Here is a 19,340-nt window from a genome sequence, read left to right as displayed (position 1 = left end):
ATGGCCCTTATCACCTTTGTACAGTGCATCTAAGTTATGGTGCATCTAACTCATGAATAAAACTCAAAGGAAAGGGGAAATGTTGTAAGAAAATTTTAGTAGACTGCACCAGCACCATGGTATGAAAACCATGGCTAAGGACAGGCCCCTTTAAACTTGTTTCATCCCACCCCCCAAACAAGGCTACTTTGACAAAGAACAAATTTATGAAAACTTCAGGGCCAAATTCAGATATTGTCAACTATTTCCAACCTTCCTGTGGGTGTCTGGAATGGAACTCACAGACCACTAGTTGTTTGTGGATTATAATTTCAGAACATCTGCTCTAGAAGGCACGCAAGAAAAAGCTTGATGGTTGATTCCACATTTTTAATTCAAGCTGGTTTTATTAGCTTATGCTTAATTTTATTTCACATCTTGTTTGTTATATGCTGACCATCTAGCCTACTTCAGAATGTGACAACTGGTGGTTGTAAGCAATAAATCAAAATTGAGCTGATTCCACGCAATATCTCCATATGAGGCTGATTTTAAACCAACTAGGGTTTAAAATTAAATGCTGTTTTGTGGAAGCTCTTAGACCAGTGACTCTCAGATGCTGCTGGGAGTCCAACTCCCACCAGTCCAATCCATCATGACCAATGGTCAAGGAAAATGGGAACTGTGGTCATCTGGAGTGCCACAATTTCCCCATCCCTGTCTCAGTCCTAACACTCCTTACTCCTTTTAAGTCATCCTTTCCTTAAGATTTCAAATGAGGCTGCTAAGTAATATGGCTTTTCCTGCCCCTTCTACATGCAGGAATATTATTCACCTTCATGGGATGGAGCTGCTACCCAAGGTAATGCCTAGACATGCAAGGTGAGATACTAGGGTTAAGTAGTGTAAGCAGCTTTGGCAAAGCATTAACAATGTTCACTCAGCACAGGACTGACTCCTGCCAGGATTCCAGAGAATGAAAAGTTCAGCACAATTTGCTCCTTTTCCAGGCCAGCAGAATTATGCCCCCATCGCACCAGGAATTATGGCATTAGCATACTTCCCTCCATCTGTCCAAAGTACTTTAAAAACAAAACTCAACTTGATCCTGTTTCTCAGATTTAGTCCTTTTATCAATATACAATTTTAAAAATAGCATTAAAAGGCTATTCAGGGGCCTGAAAGTGATCGTCAAACATTCTGTGTATGAAACACTGAATAATATGTACATATTGCTTGTTGTGGGAGGTCAGCTGGTGAGCTTCACGGCTCTGGAGTGTCTTGAACCCATCCCTTGCTTGACACTCTAATGCAGGCATAGGCAAACTCGGCCCTCCATGTTTTGGGACTGCAACTCCCATCACCTCTGACCACTGGTCCTGTTAGCTAGGGATGATGGGAATTGTAGTCCCAAAACATCTGGAGGGCCGAGTTTGCCTATGCCTGCTCTAATGTCTACACTTGACTACAGTGCACAGTTGCACTTCCCACTGTAGTTTGGTGCTTCCCTATAACAGTATTTCCTCCTTAAATCAGCCTGGACAAATATTCACAGGAAAAGTGGCAGAAGTAGTTCACTTCATGCTACATATGAGGGCAGCTGGAGGTGGTATGGAAAAAGATGCAAAGCACTCACGTAAATGTATAACTTTTAATAGCCACCAAAAGTTTGCCATGGGCAAGGTAAGGAGAAAAAACAAGATGGAGTTGTAATGCAAATGTCGAAAAGGTCCCAAAGCCTCAGGTGCCAGTAGGCATTTTTCTCTCTGCTGTCAGTGGTTTTCCTGTTTTAAATGTTACACTGCTATAGGACAAGGATAAAAAGCTATCTAATAACAGTCCACCTAGATCACTTTTGCCAATTGTGACAGAATCTTTACAAGACAACTACCTGAGGTCTTTTAACCAAGAATGCCAGTGGTGGGTCTTCACTGGACTAAAAATCTTTCCAATGGATATAGTAAATATATAGATGTAGGGTTCACACACACACACAATTAAAGCAGTTAGAATTACATCTGATTATTTTCTTTTTCTTTTTTTTCATTATTTCATTCATTCACTATATCCATCAGAAGGAAAATTTCAAATTGTACATGGCAGCCCTTGATTACTTAAAAAAAAAATCCATGAGAAGCTTCTCAGTTTACAAATCTCTGACAGCAAAGTCATGCTGTAAGTAAAACAGCAAAGAGCTCTCAGGCAAGTTAGGGTTTTTTTTATATAAGGAAAAAAACAAAACACCCTGTAGATGATCCAGCAAAGTGTCTTGTTTAGAATGTCTGCTGCAGAGAATGTGTGTTTCTTTAGTTTTATTAAGATTTACAATGGAGTACTCCATAGCAATTAATCACTTTAATGACACCCTATCGACAAACATACACAGCTGGCACCCTATAAAGATCAATTTTATTTTATATGCTAATGCAGTGGCACTCATTAGTGATAAAACAATTAACGGTGCTGCTTGCGAACAGCTCACTAGCATTTTAGTAACACACAGAAATGGCCAATATGTTATAATTCTTAAATCTAGTTAAGGATAACATAATTAGTTGCCTATGTTTGTTGTCAGGCAAAAAGAGACTTCATTGCTAAGAGATTTAAAACCAAGGGGACTGTTGTCTACATGCCAGGCCATTCCATTAAACATTATTTTTTGAAGAAACTTGCCAACTGTTGATCTGGAGCATTAGTGTCTAATCAAATGCTTGCATGGACATGGAGCTACCCAGACATTGGATGTTGCTCTATGGTATTGTATCTGTGCTGGCAGGCTATACATGTATGCAACAGGCGGCAGCCACCAGAAAGGAGGAGGCAAAGTAACCCACACCATGGTAATCTATGGACCATCTCTCTGCCAGTGGAGCTTCATGTCCCATCAGAACATTACACGATGTTTTATTCAGTTGTTAAGAATGTGGAAGCCCTTAGCTGCAATGAAACTGTGTTATCTGCACTGGATGGTCTTTGAAGCAGCTGCATCACAGCAAGCAAAACAGAGCTGCTTTGTCGTATGCAGGGATGGAATCAAAGTCACTCCAACCAGAAACCTGCTGTAAACATGATACTGAGACAATCAAGTAATTTGTTCTACTTAGAACGAAAACCAAAAACTTAGTTAAGGAGGAGGCACTGAAGTTACGTCTAAAACATACCAAGTTCCCCAGCAGCTTTGATGTCTATGTTGTCATAACCGCTGCCTATTCGAACAATGACTCGTAAGGCCTTGAACTTCTCTAGGTCTTCCCGGGTGAGAGTGATGGTGTGGTACATCATTGCTCCAATGGCTTCATTTAAAACCTAACAGACACACACAAAAAAGAAGGAAATAATAGACATTAGTGAAGCAGATGGACGTGTTCCGGTAACAGCTGTTGAAGTCCGGTGATGAGTCATGCACAAATATCTAGCAAGGCACTTGGTTCAATCTGATTAAGTGGTCAAAGACTCCCAAGTAATAATGAAAACCCTAAAGAACTCCAGAATAAATGTGTGTAAGCTCTCACTATGTGTGTGTACATGCGGTGCAAGTATGTATGTATGAAATTTTGCCCCGAAGGATCAGTCTTCATTTGACGTCAAGAGGCTTAAACTCTGGAAGAACTTAGGCGGAATAGGGCCACTGCCCAAACAAGAATCATAAGCAGTGAGAATCTGCATGTGCTTGTGCTCTTTTGTCTGGTGTCAAAAATAGAAATACATCACTGCTTCTCTCTGAATGCCTCTGCCCCTGGATAATCTTTCAGTTCTAGAAATATTTTGCATTAGATCCTGGGTTGTATCAAGTGCACTATATGCCCCCATGTAGTCCCATGGTAATACCTCAATCAAAATAATACTCAACAATATCTAGATCTTTGCATATCTAAACACTCTCAAATCCCTGGTGATGTAGGCTACTTCTCTTTCAACAACTGTAATCTAAATGGTAGAAAAAGAAGTGTGACTTCTCCAAATGGTCAGTGCAACTGGCCCCCAGCTCAATCCATCACTAACTACCTCCTGTTCTCTTTCTCAACTGGAAGTTTATTTTAGCCTCTACACTATCCCTTAGGATACCAGAAAATCCACAAATACCGGTATATATTACTGGGTGATGAAAGGACTGATTCCCCCCCCCCCTAGATCAAGTAAATATGGGACTTCCCAGGGGCATTTGCAGTCCCTTTCTCTAGCCCCCAGACTGCACCCTACATATATGGGCTCTGAATTCAACATGCGGGAGACAAAGATGAAACTGTTCTGTACAAAAGCTGGATCAAAAAATACTTCTCACGAGACTTCCGGCGAGGACGCCATCGCGGGCGGTCGTGGGTCGCTTCGGCAGCGAAGCGACTCAGGCCGACCCGGGGGTTGGAGCCCCGCTACCGCTAAGCGGGGCTCCGGTAAGCCGCGGGTCGAGCGTCCCGCGGCTTGGGCCCTCCGGCGAGCCCACCATAGCTCCGAACCCTTCCCTCGTTCCCCCTGTAAAGGGGGAGTGGGGGTGAAGGGACTACGGAGCTGGGCTGAGGAGGAATGCCCCAACCGGGCCGGCGAAGCGGCGGCTGCCGCTCGCGGTGAGCGATATCGTTCTACCTGGTTAAGAAAGACAGAGGAAGCCCGTTGGCCGTGAGTACTCTAGCAGTGGATTTATCCTGATATTTGGCTCTCCGGGAGAAATGACGAAAAGGAAGCCCGTTTTGACTCCCTTTGGAGAAAGAGAAAGTAACTGTATCGATGGTGACTGCTGTTACAATGGAGGATACAAATGTTTCGAATTCTACAGGCAAGGTCAGACCCCTTTAAGGGATCAAAGTTGGTGGAAATATTTCTTTTGTAAAAGGATGGAATGTAATCTTTTCGCCCTGACTCCAGGGAAAATGGCTGCGGAGATCTGCGTTAGAAATGGAAAAACACTGTGACTAAGATGGCAAATGTTGTAATCTGATACCCTGTGCCCATTTCTACCATGTTGGGCTTTGTTTTCAAGTTGGTTTTGGACTCTGGTCTCACGCATGAACAAAGGACTATTATTTTGAAATTGGAACTGCTGAACCAGAAATTAACCTTGTTGAACCAGGATATGGCAAGACAGTTATATCCCACAGAACAGACTATTGTGAACATGGCTAAATTGGAAGAGACCTTTGACAGGGAGCTAAAGGGGATTATTGAAGTACAAAATACATTGTTTTTGCAACTCCGAAGAGATGGAACGTCCTGTTGGAGTGAGAGTCCCAGGATTAGGAGACAATCTATATCCAATTTCTGGGGTGAGGGCCCAGGAATGATGGGGAAAAGACTTATTCGCTTACAATCAAAAGATGAATGGAATTTCGAAGCGGAGATGCTGGAAAATGAGGATCGGTGTACCCTGATGCTCCCTGCAAAGACTGTAATAGACTGTGTCTGGATATGTGGATTTACAGGAAAAGAGGATATTCTGGAAATTGGTCGAGGTGTAAGTTGGAGGAGCATCTGGGGGGAAGTCCCGAGATGGCGTAAGAAAATGGTCAGAAAAGGGATAGGGTGAAATATATTAAGGACAGAAATTAGGATGGTTTATTATGGTACCCTGAAGTCGGCGTGTTAAGATTTTAAGCTTTTGAACTAGAGAAGAGATATTTGAATCTTTGTGTTATTAGCAGCAGTCTAAGTGAAAGAAGATGTCTGATATGATATGATATAAGAAGTAATATGTTATGTTACAAAGTTGTACTATTAATTATTGTGAAGTAATATTTGGAATAGATCCGATACAAAATAAGAAGTGATAGATTATTTTGGAGTAAAAATAAGATTATAAGAAGCTTGTTTAGTTTAGATTTACTAATGATTTAATTTTAGTGATGAGAAGTTACCAAAGTAAATTTGATCTGGAACCAAAGGAGAGGAAAACGGGGGAAGTCGCTAAGTAGTGACGTGAACAAGAAAAGTTTTTTTTTTGTGAAACAAGAATAAGAATTGTTGGTGTATTTTGTTTTGTTGTGTTTTGATGGTGGGGTTTGTGTTTGATGTGTTGTGTGGGTGTATGTGTTATATTGTTCTTTGTATTGAAAAACCAATAAATTCTTAAAAAAAAAATACTTCTCACTTTGGATACTCGCTCACTAGTTGACTAGAATTCTGCAGCCCATGAGGCTGCCCTGCTTGTCTATGGTACTTACTGACAGAGAGTTGCATCCAATGCTAGTCTTAATCGAAGTAGACCAAATTAAAATAATACACATGACCAACTTAGGTCAATTAATTTCAATGGGTTCAATCTGTGTATAACTTAGTTGGATACAACTCAAATACAGCAGAACCTCTGGATTAATACACATGACCATCATACAATGTAGTTAATGGGAAAAGGTGCTTGATAGAGGTAGTTTTTTATCACTGATGCAAGGGGTGGTGAAATACCCCTACACTTTTTAAAAACAGAGAAAACTGAAAAATCCACTTGATAGCTGGTCATCTGTTTCTAGCCTATGTTAGCTAGACATTCATTATGAGCACTCCTGAATACTGAGGTAATATGTGTCACTTTATATTAACTGCAGTTCTATATATTCCAGTGTATTATTATAAACCAGATGCCATGAACTGTCCTCCCGAATGGTACTGTATTCAACCAAAATCCAGATCATTTCATTCCCAGCTGGTTGCTAGTATACTGAATGCTGAGTTGGGCTCTTCCATAAGCTGAGCAAAAGCCATCACCAAGCCACAAATGTGCTTTCTCAGTGCCTAGTAGATGAGCTACTATGACACTAACACGAGCTGATGAAAACTGAGAAAAGAGAAGGCAGGATTTGTATTTGGGAGATGGTTATAATCTAATTTTAAAGGGAAATATGATAAAGGAAATATGAAGTTTCCAGACAGTGGTTAAGAGGGGGAGGAGAAAGAGATAAAACAACAGCCTCTGACATCCAATTGGCCTCATGTGACTGGATACTACAGATCAGAAGGCCCTACATGCCCCAACGGGATTTACACTCTAATGCACAGATTTATACTGTCTGCCAGAGAGTCACTAAGAGTAAAGTTATATTCACCCTCATTATTCCATACTCAGTGTAAACACAGCATGAAAACAGAAAAAGCTTTGAACAGGCAACATGCTTAAGATACCTTGGATACAGCTCTCTACATTTGTATTGACCAGGCTATTTACTGCTGATTATTTAAACTAGCGCTGAAGGCTGCCCTACCGAGGGATAATTCCTTAGGTCAGGAGCATTATAAGGACAGACTGAGCGATGAATGACAGTAAGCCTTCTAAGGATTTGCCTGCCACCTCCACCCAGTCATTTTTGATCTTGTCATTCTCCCCTCTCCTCCTCCCCTTTATCTTCATTTCTAGGAGACTTAGGTTTCAAGCCTTCTGCTCACCCAGAAGTATCTCTTTCTACATGGCATTCAGGGTGAACAACTTTTCAGGTCAACCCTTCTTTGTGCAAAGATATCCATTGATATGTTGTATTTTTTATTGTACACCACTGCAGCATTTTGTAGTGTTTAGAGGTTTATAAATAATCCAAAACAAACATACATAGTGTTCTAAGACAAAGATATCATACAGAATTTGGCACCAGCTTGGCTGCAGGAGTTGCTGGAAGGAGGCATTCAAGACACCATCCAATCACCTTAGGGGCTCCACTATGAATTTGTGTAGGGTTTAATCCTTAACTTTTTCTCCCTGAAGATGTCCCGTAAGGCAGTGGGTACTGATTGCTCCTCGGGGTTTACTTCCAAAGCCTTTCTCACAAATGAGTATGCCTGCTTTCCCATCTGCCCCTCATTTCCCTCTACAGCATGTGCAGAAACTGTCTTCTTGACAGTTGGACCCACTATTGCTCACGTCTGCTCAATCCGCCAGAGCCAAGCCTTTGCATGCAGGCGAAGTTGCTAACTCACCAAGGTTTTGAGATCCACTGGCTACCTTCACCTGGTCTAGCTGGCTAGTCAAAGCCATTTCTGGGGTGTGGCCACTGTCGCAAGCCAGCAGCTTCTAGGAGCCACAAACGAGAACTCAGTGCAGGGGGAAACTTATGGCGGACAAGGAGCATGACGTGTCCCCCAGCAGAGATACTGCCTCTCCCATAACACCTCATACACTCCACACGAAATCTCAAAATAAAACATTACAGATGAAGGCTAAAAACAAAAATACAATAAAGGAATACAATAAAGGAAAACAAAGTATTCCCTGAAAAGATAAAACAAAAACACTGCAAATAAAAACATAATACAAAGATGTAATAGAAACTCCACATATAGAGTATAATTAGCAACAAAACAGAATAGCCGAAATAGAAGCTGTGAATGTCCTTGAATTAAAAACCTAAAGGAAGCACTCTTTCCAAATATATTCAGGATGACATTGTAGCTACCTTAAGGCCAAACAAGATGTTTCACACACACAAAAAAATCAAAATGTTCTGCTGATACTCCCCCTTTTAAAACCAAAAGCACACACACATGTGGAAATCTGTGGGGAGGAGAGGACTGGCAGGGGACCAATTTTTTTTTGGGGGGGGACAACCCTAGTGTGTTGCTCTTCTGTTCCTAATCTTCCCCTCTGAAAGCTAGGGTCTGGTGACTTCTGTTTCAGTGTATCTGCACTGTTTCAGTGCATGCACACGAAAGCTCATACCAAGAACAAACTTAGTTGGTCTCTAAGGTGCTACTGGAAGGATTTTTTAATTTTATTTTGTTTTGCCTCTGAAAGCTAGTTTAAAAGAGGCTGTTTAAAGAAGTTTCCATGTATCTAGTTTGGACCTTAGCTTGCCTTTTCAAGCTGCACATTTTGACAAGGCTTCATTTCTATTACTTCAGCCACTTACCCCCTCTACCTCATGGGGTCCCTAGCCAATCCAGGTTCAAAAGGTTACTGAAAGACAGTTATCTAATGTTTACATGAAATCCAAGTATGTTTGATCTTTTATACATTAATTCCTTTGCTTTTGCCTATTGATTTTGTATCATTTAAGAAAATCAATTGGGGCAGAATAGCTAAATCTGTTCTTCATGAACACATACTGCTTGCAAGAGCACTGAACACAAGGAACCCAGCACCTGGACCAGGCATATTGTTTGCATTAACCTTTTCCCCTCTTACCCACCTATTTCAAAGCCTATCTAACAAGATCAGTCAATTTTTGAATCCAGGAGATTGATTTTGCCTCCCTAAGTAATCAACATGGTCATAAAATCCAAGACAGATGCCATCAAAGAAACTTTAGCTCAGGAATTCGCATTTCAGGTGTATCCACTGTTGGTTCTGTTAATCAAAAGAACAGCAGCAATACAAAGAGGAAAAGATAGAGTAAACCAACAAACACACACAATCACAAATTCGGTCTCCAAGACACCTCTTGTAATCCAAAACTGCTTTATTACAAAATTTAGTCATTTTTACTCTATAAAGCAGTGTATAGGTAAGGGGAACTGAACCTGAAATGGATTCAAAACTAGACAGCCATACTCTCCCTCATTAGGTCAATCTACAAAGCCATTTTCTTTACCTTTTCGTGGATTTCCTGAGTTGATTGCGCATCACAGAATGCAACAGTAGCCAAGTCCTTCAAAATTGGCATCTCCACTGTACAATCCCTTCCATCTAGTAAAGCCACCAACGGACGAGGATGCATAGGGCCATTCATTATTTGCGGGCGAATACCTGGAACCAAATGGAGCATAAGTGTTAAACCAACTTAATAGTACCCCTGCTTGCCACATGGGTTCATCTTAAACTGTAATAAGCAGTACTGGCTTTATAAAAGGATCAGGATGCTACTTGGGAAGGTATTCTGAGCTTAACTTACGGTTTCTTTATTGTACCTCCACCTGAATCAACATTTGGACAGTTTGCAGTGCAATCTTATACATGGTGCTTCCACGTACATGATTGCAACCTTGTGGTTTACACGGAGCCAGTGGAGGTTGGTCTATTAGGGCAAATGGCACACTGCCTCAACCAACCTCAGCCTGCCCTGCCCCTCCACTTGCATTCTTACTTACAATCAGTCCAGGGAATGGGGCTGTGACTTTGCCTACTGTTGGATCTCCATGCCTTCTGCAGTCTGACCACCAGTCACAACTGCATGGAGCTCTTTATATTTACCACCAAGGCACTGAGCCCAACTAGCATCAACAATGCTAAAGTTTCAGGTGCTCCCAAAACACAGATTGTAGTGTAACATCCCCTTCTTTCTAAGGGAAGGAAAAACAAAGAACCCCTAGAAAAATGGAGAGCAAAGTGGAACAGACATCCCTTTATTCCCAGAGGAGATGAGTGACCAGGTCCTTTAAATGGGACAAAGACTATATTCTAGCTCAAAATATCATTAAACACAACACCATCACTACCAATTAGACAGCAATCTGATTTCACGCAACTCTGTGAAGAATTGAAGCCCAGTGGCTTTGGGGTATTATTTGATTCAAAATGCACCACACTGTCTCCCTATTATTTTACTTGAGGAATTTTTGTTGGGCCTGCCGCATGGGATGCCGTTTCTGAAGCAGAGCAGAGTTTCATAAACAGTTTGTGAGGTAGCATGAGGGTTTGCTGTTGCAAGGAAAGGGAAAAACAGCAACAACAGCAACAGCGAGAATCCTGCAGGGTGATGGGGGGGGGTTATATGCCAGAGCTTACCTCAATACCTCTTTGGGCCTCAGCTTGAGGCATGCATTGTACTTTTTAGATGTGGTCCACAAACCGACATTCAGTACCGACATTCAGAGCACACTTCTCAACATGCACACAAACAGCTGGGGCTCTGTGTGATATAGGCCAGTAACTTCAAACAGTAAAAGCCACTTTTGAAAGTGCTGCCCTGAGGGATGCTTTTCTGACAAAGAAACTTGGCGTTATCTTACTAGTTTTTTCCTCTCTTAAAGACTCAGGGCCACAGTTCAGTTACAACACATGCTATTGAATTCTCTGCAACTCTATCTAAGTACTCAAATACGTCATTAATTGATTTAGAATTACCTCCCTGTTAAGCCTGGGACTTCCTAAATTTTCATAGAAGAGTGATTTAAGATTACTCCCTTTGATAAAACACTGGATTGATTAAAATCACTCTCTTTGATTTTCCTGTGCTAATTTTTTTTAAAAAGTATTTATAGAATGTAATCCATGAATGGTTTAAGTTAAAAGGGAAGCTATAAATACATAACAAGCTATGTCATGCAATCCTACGAGTCATCAAAAAGTTAAGACAAATGTTACCTGAATTTCCTGTTCTATTAAAACAAATTGCTACATTTATCTGTAAATACGTAAGCCTCTTATGCTTCTCTTATTGTTTTAAAGTACAGAGAAGTGATGCCTCAGACCAGGGCAGGGGAACCTGTGGCCTTCCAAGTATCCTTAGAGTCCAACTAGCATATGTAATGGTCAGGAATGGTGAGAGCTCTAGTCCAACAGCATTTGGAAGGACCAAGTTCTTTACTTGTGCCATTAGACAAATATTAAAGATGTTCTTAGAGTCATTGTGAAAAAGCCGAAAGAGAGAACTTAGGGAAGAGGCTGTTGTTGTTGACATCCGTCTGTCTCAAGAAACAATGGAGTGCGCCTCAGGGAATGAAGTCAAACTTCTGAAGAACCACAATGCCTGCTGCAGCTGCAGAGACCAGTAACTCACGACTGCTGCCTCCTGAGTTGTTTTTGCTGCGTTAGCAGCACTGAAGTGACCTCTCCAGGATGCAAGCCTGAGCAGTGAGTATGGAAGTTGCGGGCTGCCCCATGAGTTAAAGGCTAAAACTGAGACCCTTGGCTTGCAGCATTTGAGACAGCATCCTAGCATCTAATTGAGTTGGACAGAATGCCAAAAGGAACCAAATGAATACTTGTGCTCGGAAAAGGGCAACATCTAAGGTAAAGAGCAACAAAACTGATGCCAAAGAAAAAGGAATACCACATTTGTGCTTCTGTTTAGGGTGCTATGTAACATATATCATATTAACTAAATATATAGCATATGGATGTTGACAGGAAAAACAAGGACAATATTCCGGATCACAGAGTGGTCTTAAGTGAAATGAGTTTTAATTAACCGATGTAACGTTTCAGGAGTACAGGATGACCCACACAAATGACCCACACATTTGTGACCCACACAAATGAGAATTCTGTCTTGGATGCAGGGGTTACTTACAATGGGTATCTGTGCCGCCCCTAGATGGCCCAACTGCCTTCCAGGGCTGCCGGCCAATTTGACTGAGAAGGAGCTATTTGGAAAGTGGTAGCAGGGGGTTCACAGGTGTGGAAAGTAGCAGAGTAAAATGGAGGCAAAAGGGAGCAGACAGGTGCTTATGGCACTGAAATGCATTGGACTGGCTTTTGAGAAGTTATGGCTTGAGAATTTAAGGAGAAATTTAACCCAGCTCTTGCCTTGTGCATTTAGTAGACCTGAAGAAGCCTTTCCAGCCACATTGTTCAGCCCAGACACTGAGGTCCAGTTCTGAGGGACTTCTGACGGTTCCCTCAGTGCCAAGAAGTGAAGTTACAAGGAACCAGGCAGAGGGCCTTTTGGGGAGTGGTGACTGCCCTGTGGAATGCCCTCCCATCAGATGTCAAGGAGAAAAATAACTATACGACTTTCAGAAATCTCGTATCAGGAAGTTTTTAATGTTTGATGTTTCGTTAATTTTTTTTAAATATTCTGTTGGACGCCGCCCACAGTGACTGGAGCAACCCAGTCAGATGGGTGGGGATTGATTGATTGATTATTATTATTATGAAGATTTCACAGCTAGTTGTAAGTTAATGAATATATTTGAACAAAGGGAAGTTTAAATGAAATATCTGCAAGTAATACATAAATATTTGCAAGCAACACATAAACATCAGATTATGTATACCAATTTATACCTGCATTTACTGCAAAGTAATGCATCTTCCAGCCTTGTATCCAGATGGAAGTGCAACTGTGTCACAGTATGCATGGCTGAGTGCAGAGATGATTTGGATAAGTGAAAGAAGCTTGCCCTAAGCAGATAACCAGGATAAAAGGGGGGGGGGGTGTCACATAAAACTATAAGGCTTACAATCCAGAGCTGAATGGCTATGCTTTGTCCCGACTAACCTTTCTTCCTGGTTGAATAAAGTGCTCCGACTGTACTTTGACTCTGGTGCACAGTCTCCAGGATTGAGAATATCACTTAATGACAGCCTCGCCTTGTTACTTTCAAAGGCAGAATGGGGAAGCAAATCAGAGGATAATTGAAGCTAGATTCCCTACCAGGACAATGGCTTCAGACTGAGGCTGCCAGTTTATACACTGTGTATCACTTCCCATGTTCCTCAATAATTTGTAATCAGAGCTTAGTTCCTTAGGAAAGCAGGAAACATTTACTAGAGACAATACAGTTAGGGTCGGTGCCTGCTTCTTGAAACCATAAAATGCCAAGTACCAAAGGCAGTTATCTCAAACTTTATTACCCAATTAAATAAGTGATTTTAAGCAAGGCAAGAGAAATGTAGCCTTCTTTCCTATAGCAGGTTTGAGAGCGCCGATGACCTAAGCTTTTTAAACAATGCCAAGCCCCTGCATTGATTTTTTTAAAAAAGATTAAGGATAAACAGTGGGAAATGTGACTAAAATATTTAAGAAAGATTTCTCCCTCTTACTCTCCAACTTAGAGCAACTGGATGAAGTCAATTACTTCAACTTGACAGAAACAAAACTTTGGAACGGGAGCAATAGGAGAACAGGATGTGCCAGTAATTGCTTTTCAGTACAGAGCATGAACTGATTTGCAGCCCCCAAAACCATGCAACACAACATTAAGACCCCCAGCCCTAACAGTATGATTAAAATAGCCGACCTCTTGCCATACCTTCTCTGCAAACACAGATATACAGCTCTAGTTATACAAATCTTTGAAAAATATAAATGATAGTTTGAAGACTTTCATGCCTGTAAATACCGGTACTGTATCAAAACCTAAGCCCAGGGGTTAGAATTGGTGAAAAAAAAAATGCAAATGAATAGTTTCAAATGATACATGAAGTGCACCATGGTTGCTCCTGTAGCAAATGCTTCATCGATAACACAAAGGACCAAAAATAAATTACTTCATCTTCTAAGTAGAAATGCTTAAATCAGGTAGCAATTTAAAAAGGTAGGAAACCACTCTTTCTTCTATCACCTTTGTTTATATTCTGCAACCATAATCTTAGGTCCCGCATTTGTCTGGGACATGAATCAAAGAAAGTGCAGTGAGAGGTGATAAACTACATGTTTTTGTATGTACAGAAAGCAAATCAGAGAAAGGGCCAGAGGAATAAAAGCGTACCATTCTATTCAACGGGAACTAAGTGCCAATAAAGAAGGGTGTGTACAATAGGAAGGAAACCGAATCCAATTTTCTGACCAGAATATCAACAAGGTGCCCCAGAACTGTTTTCAAAATTAAGATTGTCTGTTTTCTCTTTCCAAAGCTTTCAAATATCAAGCCAGTTGTCAGAAGCATTGTTCAATAAATATTTTCTGGCTTTTTCAGCTCTCTGTGGAGTTTAGCCAATGTTTCAGTGGAGAGCTTTTAAGGGGGGGGGGCTTTCTATGTACACAGAGATCTCAAAACTACTCCATCCCACTCACAAGCTGCACAGCTTGTTGCACCCAGCTCAATGTATAAAGTGCTTTTGTTGCATTTTTTAAAAATACACAAAGCCTGCTTGTCCTCTTTTGCAGCTCCTCCCCATTGCCACCCACTTGTATCCGATTCCAATGGCACCCCTGCCAAGAGAATTAGGGAGGACTCCCTGGTAAATGGCAGCCTTTGTGTGGCTGCAAGACGGCTGGTACTATCTCACCGAAACAAAAGCAGAAGAAGCCATTTGCCTAATTCTTATTAATCTCACTTGCCTACGCCACACAGCTTCATCTTCGTCGCCGTCGTCTTCTTCTTTTTAAAAAAATGAAAAGGATTTAAACATCTTTTCCGGCAGTATATAAAAAGTGCATCAAGAAGCAAGCCAAGCGTTGCCTTGAATTACTCACTTGTAACAAAAGTCGCTGCAGTTCTTAAAAGTCAATGGCACACTTTATTAAACAAACAGGAAAGAAAAACAGGAAATTTCCCCTTGCCTTGAAAACGTTGCCTCCACATTCTTCATCTTATTAAAAAATGCACATGGTAGAGAGGAGGGGGAGGAGTAGAAGGAAGGAGGAGAAATAAAAGCATAAGAGAGGGAAAGGGAGGGGGAGAAAAAGTATAAGATACTACACTACTGTTCGGTGTGCCGACTCTCCTCTCGCCTACAAGGGGGTATCTTCAAACAAGCATCCCCATGGCCCACAGCTGCAAAGTCTCGAGACAAATGTCTCTTTGAACACGGGAAGCAAAAGAAAAGGCTTTTGTCCTGCTACAGAAGAATAGTCTGAAATTGCTAGAGGAGTTATAGTCACCTCTCTACGGCTCCCAACTCTTTCGAACACTCCCTCCAGACCTTGCTGCCGCTTTTAACTAATCAAAGTTTGTCGTCCCCCCTCCCAACTCCCCCAGCAGCCCTTGAATGAAATTATGTGTGTGCCGGTCAAAATAATAACAATAAGTAAACTTTACACTGTGCACTCTGAATTGTTTGTACAAGTCACCCTCTCCCTTCCCCCAAATAACTGACTTGTACATTTGCCTCACTTTCCTGGTTATCTCAAAAACATATTTAATCTGTGCCACACCCTGTTATTTCACAACTTAAAAGTGAAACATGATCTGTTAATGTAGGCTATGTATTTGGGTCTATGCCTTTGGCTGCAGCAGAAACAGCAGCCACCAACAGGAGTTTAGATAGATGCCCCCCACCCTTCAGGCCACACACAAAGGCTTTGCCAGACACCTGCTGCCACTCATGTGACATATTTTGTAAGTAACAACACAGATACTCAAGTTAGCAGGACTAACATGCCAGCTAAGTATCTAGGAACAGGGACTGGGTCTAGTACTGCGACATCAGTATCTGTCTGCTGGGAACTGAGCTATAAAGGAACCAACAGTGTCCAATACTGTGCATTTTCACAGTTTTGGAAAGTAAGTTGTGGAGAGTTGCTGAGGAAACCAAAATGCTTTACCCAGATGGCCGTAACTTAAGCAGCTAAACCTGAAGGGCAGGAAGAAATCTGGGGGAGAAAAATACTACACTGCATGGGATCTTGCACAATGATATCCAAGCACTCTCTTAATAAGAATTAAGCAAAACATACTCATAATTTTTAAAAGGTATTATGGAATTCATAGAGGTGAGATGAAACAGTTAAAAATAATAGGAAAGGTTTATGCTGCACAAAACTTAGTGACTAACCCAGAGGTTTGAAAGTGGTTCTGATACCTCCACAAAAAAGACAGTCAATGGTCTTGGATGAAGAAATTGTCTTACACAAGAAACCACACTCATGTAAGGCATGAGAAAAGCCACATGACAAATGGAATGGGCAGATGTTGACAGTCCTCTGTTACTTGAACCAGACTAGAAGGGAAAATTACAAAGGCTGCAAGAAAGGTATCAGAATACAAGCTGGATTGTCAGTATATTGCAAGCACTTATGCATAACCTTCCACTGAAAGCAACTGTAATTCTAAGTGGTTAACTTTAACTGGCTTGTGCCTAAATATATAGATAACTATGCCATCTGCTGTGATGTAAATGAATTTTGAAGTTTAAAATTGCTTACATCTGTATTGTCTTTAAATGCCACGTTGCCTACAGTACAGTTTGTAAATGTGTCTAGATTGTGCAATCAGGTGTTGCTGGAAGGATTTCAATTGCTATTTCCCAATGATGTGCACAAGGTACCTGGAAGAGTTTGGCCAACCCACCTACCTACTCATCTAGTATGGCAGGGCTGACCACCAGAGTTCAGGAGTAACCATTTCTGAAGAGCTTGAAGGAGACCTCTGCTAAGGAAGATTGTTCTGTCAGCTGGTCAATAACTAACATATCCTTCTTGGACAAGGTGCCTAAGTAGACAGGAACTCTGAGATAGCATATAATCTGGATTCCCATCAGTACAGCTTCAGAACTAGGTTTGGCATGGACTGGGTTCAGTCACTAGATAACCTTTGCTAGAAGAATGACTCAGCTAATTTTCCTGGCTCTCTCAGCAGCTTTTGTAACCATTGATCACAGTATCCTGCACAGTATCCTTGTGGAGTGGCCATCTAGGATATAGAACAAGCATTCTGTGTTCCAGTGGTTCACCTCCACATTGGCCTGTTGTTTCCAGGATTTGTGATGGAAGCCTCCTGCGGCCATAGCCATTATACTATAGTGCACCACAGGGCTCTTATTTTGTCCCCAGCACTATTTAACATTTACACAAAACAGTTGAGTGATGTCATGAATATCATTTGGGGTGTACAAAATATTTGGACAAATCCTGAATCTAACAGACAGATTAGAAGCTTTCCTGACCAAAAACAGGTCACACCAAACTGAAGAGAGGACATCTGAAACACTTTTGAGGTGCTCTGCAGATTCCAGTTTAAAAAACAAAACAACAAAACTGTGCAGACCCACATGTCTGCAAAATTTGAAACACTTCACCCCAAGTATGTAATATACGAATAACATCAGGGTGAGGAGAGGAAGAACTCTTTTGTGACTAATCAGAGGGAATGATTTTGCCAAGACTTTGGGGAAAGGATGTTGAGGTACTGTGTCACTTTGCTCTTGTCTATTCTGTGTTCTTTGCTACTTGTTTCTAGAAAATGCTGGACATCCTCATCATTCTGCCTCATTGCCCCATGGCCACAGATCAAATTCCTGTGAAATCAGCTTTGCACTTTGTTCCTGTGACATTTGGTGCCAAATGAAAAGAACACAAGCCTGAAGCTCTCTCTCTCCCCCCGCCATACCTGCACTTTACCTTCCTAGAGGTAACGCATGCCTATTTTCATAACAAAATTGCTGCCCACAAAACCACAGGGAGAGAAGCAAATCCCTTTTAGTTCACACCCAACAAGAACTTGTATCAAAATCCCTGCCTATTTGTCTACAATTAGGCAGGTTTCTTATCTGGGGGTACTATTTTCAAAACACCATAAAACAATAGGGAAGATTAAGTGAATCTTAAAAAGAAAAGAAAAATCCCAAACTGTAAAGGCAACCCGTTTCAAGCCAAATCAGACAGTCTCCAAAGTGCTTCAGACCAAAATCTTGCTCTTTTCTGAAGTGAAGTCCAAGCCAAATATTGTAGTCAATGGATTATCAGTATGCTGATGACACTCAGTTCAGGGAGGGACCATAACTCCATGTGCTTCACATGAAGATAGGTCCATGCTCAATCCTGGGGTCTCTAGTTAAAAGGATCGGCAAACAAACAATGGGAGATACCTCTCTGCCTGGAACCCTGGATGATTGCTACTAGCTGGAGAAGACAACACCAGGCTAATTGGTCAAATAGTCTGGTATAAGGCAGCTTCATATGTTCTCTCTTTATTCTTTTGGGGGAGTGGCTGTGGCTTGGAGGAAAAGTGCATTGTTTTCATGCAAAAGCTTGCAGGTTCAGTACCTGGCATTTCCAGTAGGACTGGAAAAGGTCCTGTCCAAAGCTCTGGAGGGGTGTTGCTTCCAGAGTAGTAGATTCTGTGCTAATTGAGTATCAGACATCTTTTTATGTTCCGGCTTCTACTTATCATCAAATTCAGGTAAAGTTGTAGAGATGCTGACCCTGTGTCTGGGATCAGTAATATGCTGTACTAAGACCAAAAAACTGTATCAGGGTCAGTACTTAGAAGCTTGAGTCATATTGAATTGCTGGAGCAATAGAAATACAGTATATCGTCGTCTGGAACTGTACTGCCTTATTTTCTGCAACAGTAAACTATTTGGATCTTAAGCTGCCTCTGTGTGGTGACTGAAACTGGGGGCAACTTTCGCTATGTGGGTATCTCACCTCAGATTCCCAACATAAACTGAAGCTCAATGCAGGCAAGGTGGATATATTGTTGGTGGGTGGTTCTGACTTGGGTTACAGTGTCCAACCTGTTCTGAACAGGTGTGTACTACCTCTGAAAGACCTGGTTTGCAGTTTTGATATGCTATCAGATTCAGCGTTGACATTAATTGCTCAAGCACTTTATTTACATCAGCTTAAGCTGGAACATTGACAGTGACCCTCCTGGACAGAGATGTCCTCTCTCCACAGTGGCACAGGTCTCTTGTAATATCCCTTTTGGATGACATGTCTTGCACATGGAGCTGTCACTGAAAGAAATTTGGAAACTGGATTTGGTGTAAAACACAGTGGCTAGATTGCCAAATGAGTTTGGGAATATGGGATACATGACACCAGTTTTTAAAGAGCAACACAAGTTCCCAATCCCTTCCAAGAACAACTCAACATGCAGATTGTAACACGGGAAGTTGT

At 41.5% G+C, this 19,340-nt stretch overlaps 1 protein-coding gene across 5 annotated transcripts in view; it reads right to left on the bottom strand.

Moving 5' to 3' along the window:
* The window catches only part of CTBP2 (C-terminal binding protein 2), a 203,407-nt gene that overhangs the window by 15,108 nt on the left and 168,959 nt on the right, over window positions 1–19,340 (bottom strand). For 4 of the 5 annotated variants that reach the window (XM_033149441.1, XM_033149444.1, XM_033149442.1 and 1 more), the window contains 2 exons: window positions 9,483–9,637; window positions 3,141–3,285 (listed from right to left, as the gene is read on the bottom strand). In XM_033149441.1, coding sequence (XP_033005332.1) covers window positions 3,141–3,285; window positions 9,483–9,637 — 300 coding nt within the window. Of the gene's footprint in view, window positions 1–3,140; window positions 3,286–9,482; window positions 9,638–14,837; window positions 14,870–19,340 lie in introns of those variants that run through there. The other variant, XM_033149443.1, reaches the window with a different exon arrangement.

The sequence above is a fragment of the Lacerta agilis genome, chromosome 5, assembly GCF_009819535.1.
Source record: "Lacerta agilis isolate rLacAgi1 chromosome 5, rLacAgi1.pri, whole genome shotgun sequence".
In the NCBI taxonomy this organism is placed as follows: Eukaryota; Metazoa; Chordata; class Lepidosauria; order Squamata; family Lacertidae; genus Lacerta; species Lacerta agilis.
Note: the sequence above shows the minus strand (reverse complement) of the source record. Positions and strands in the feature narration are given on the sequence as shown.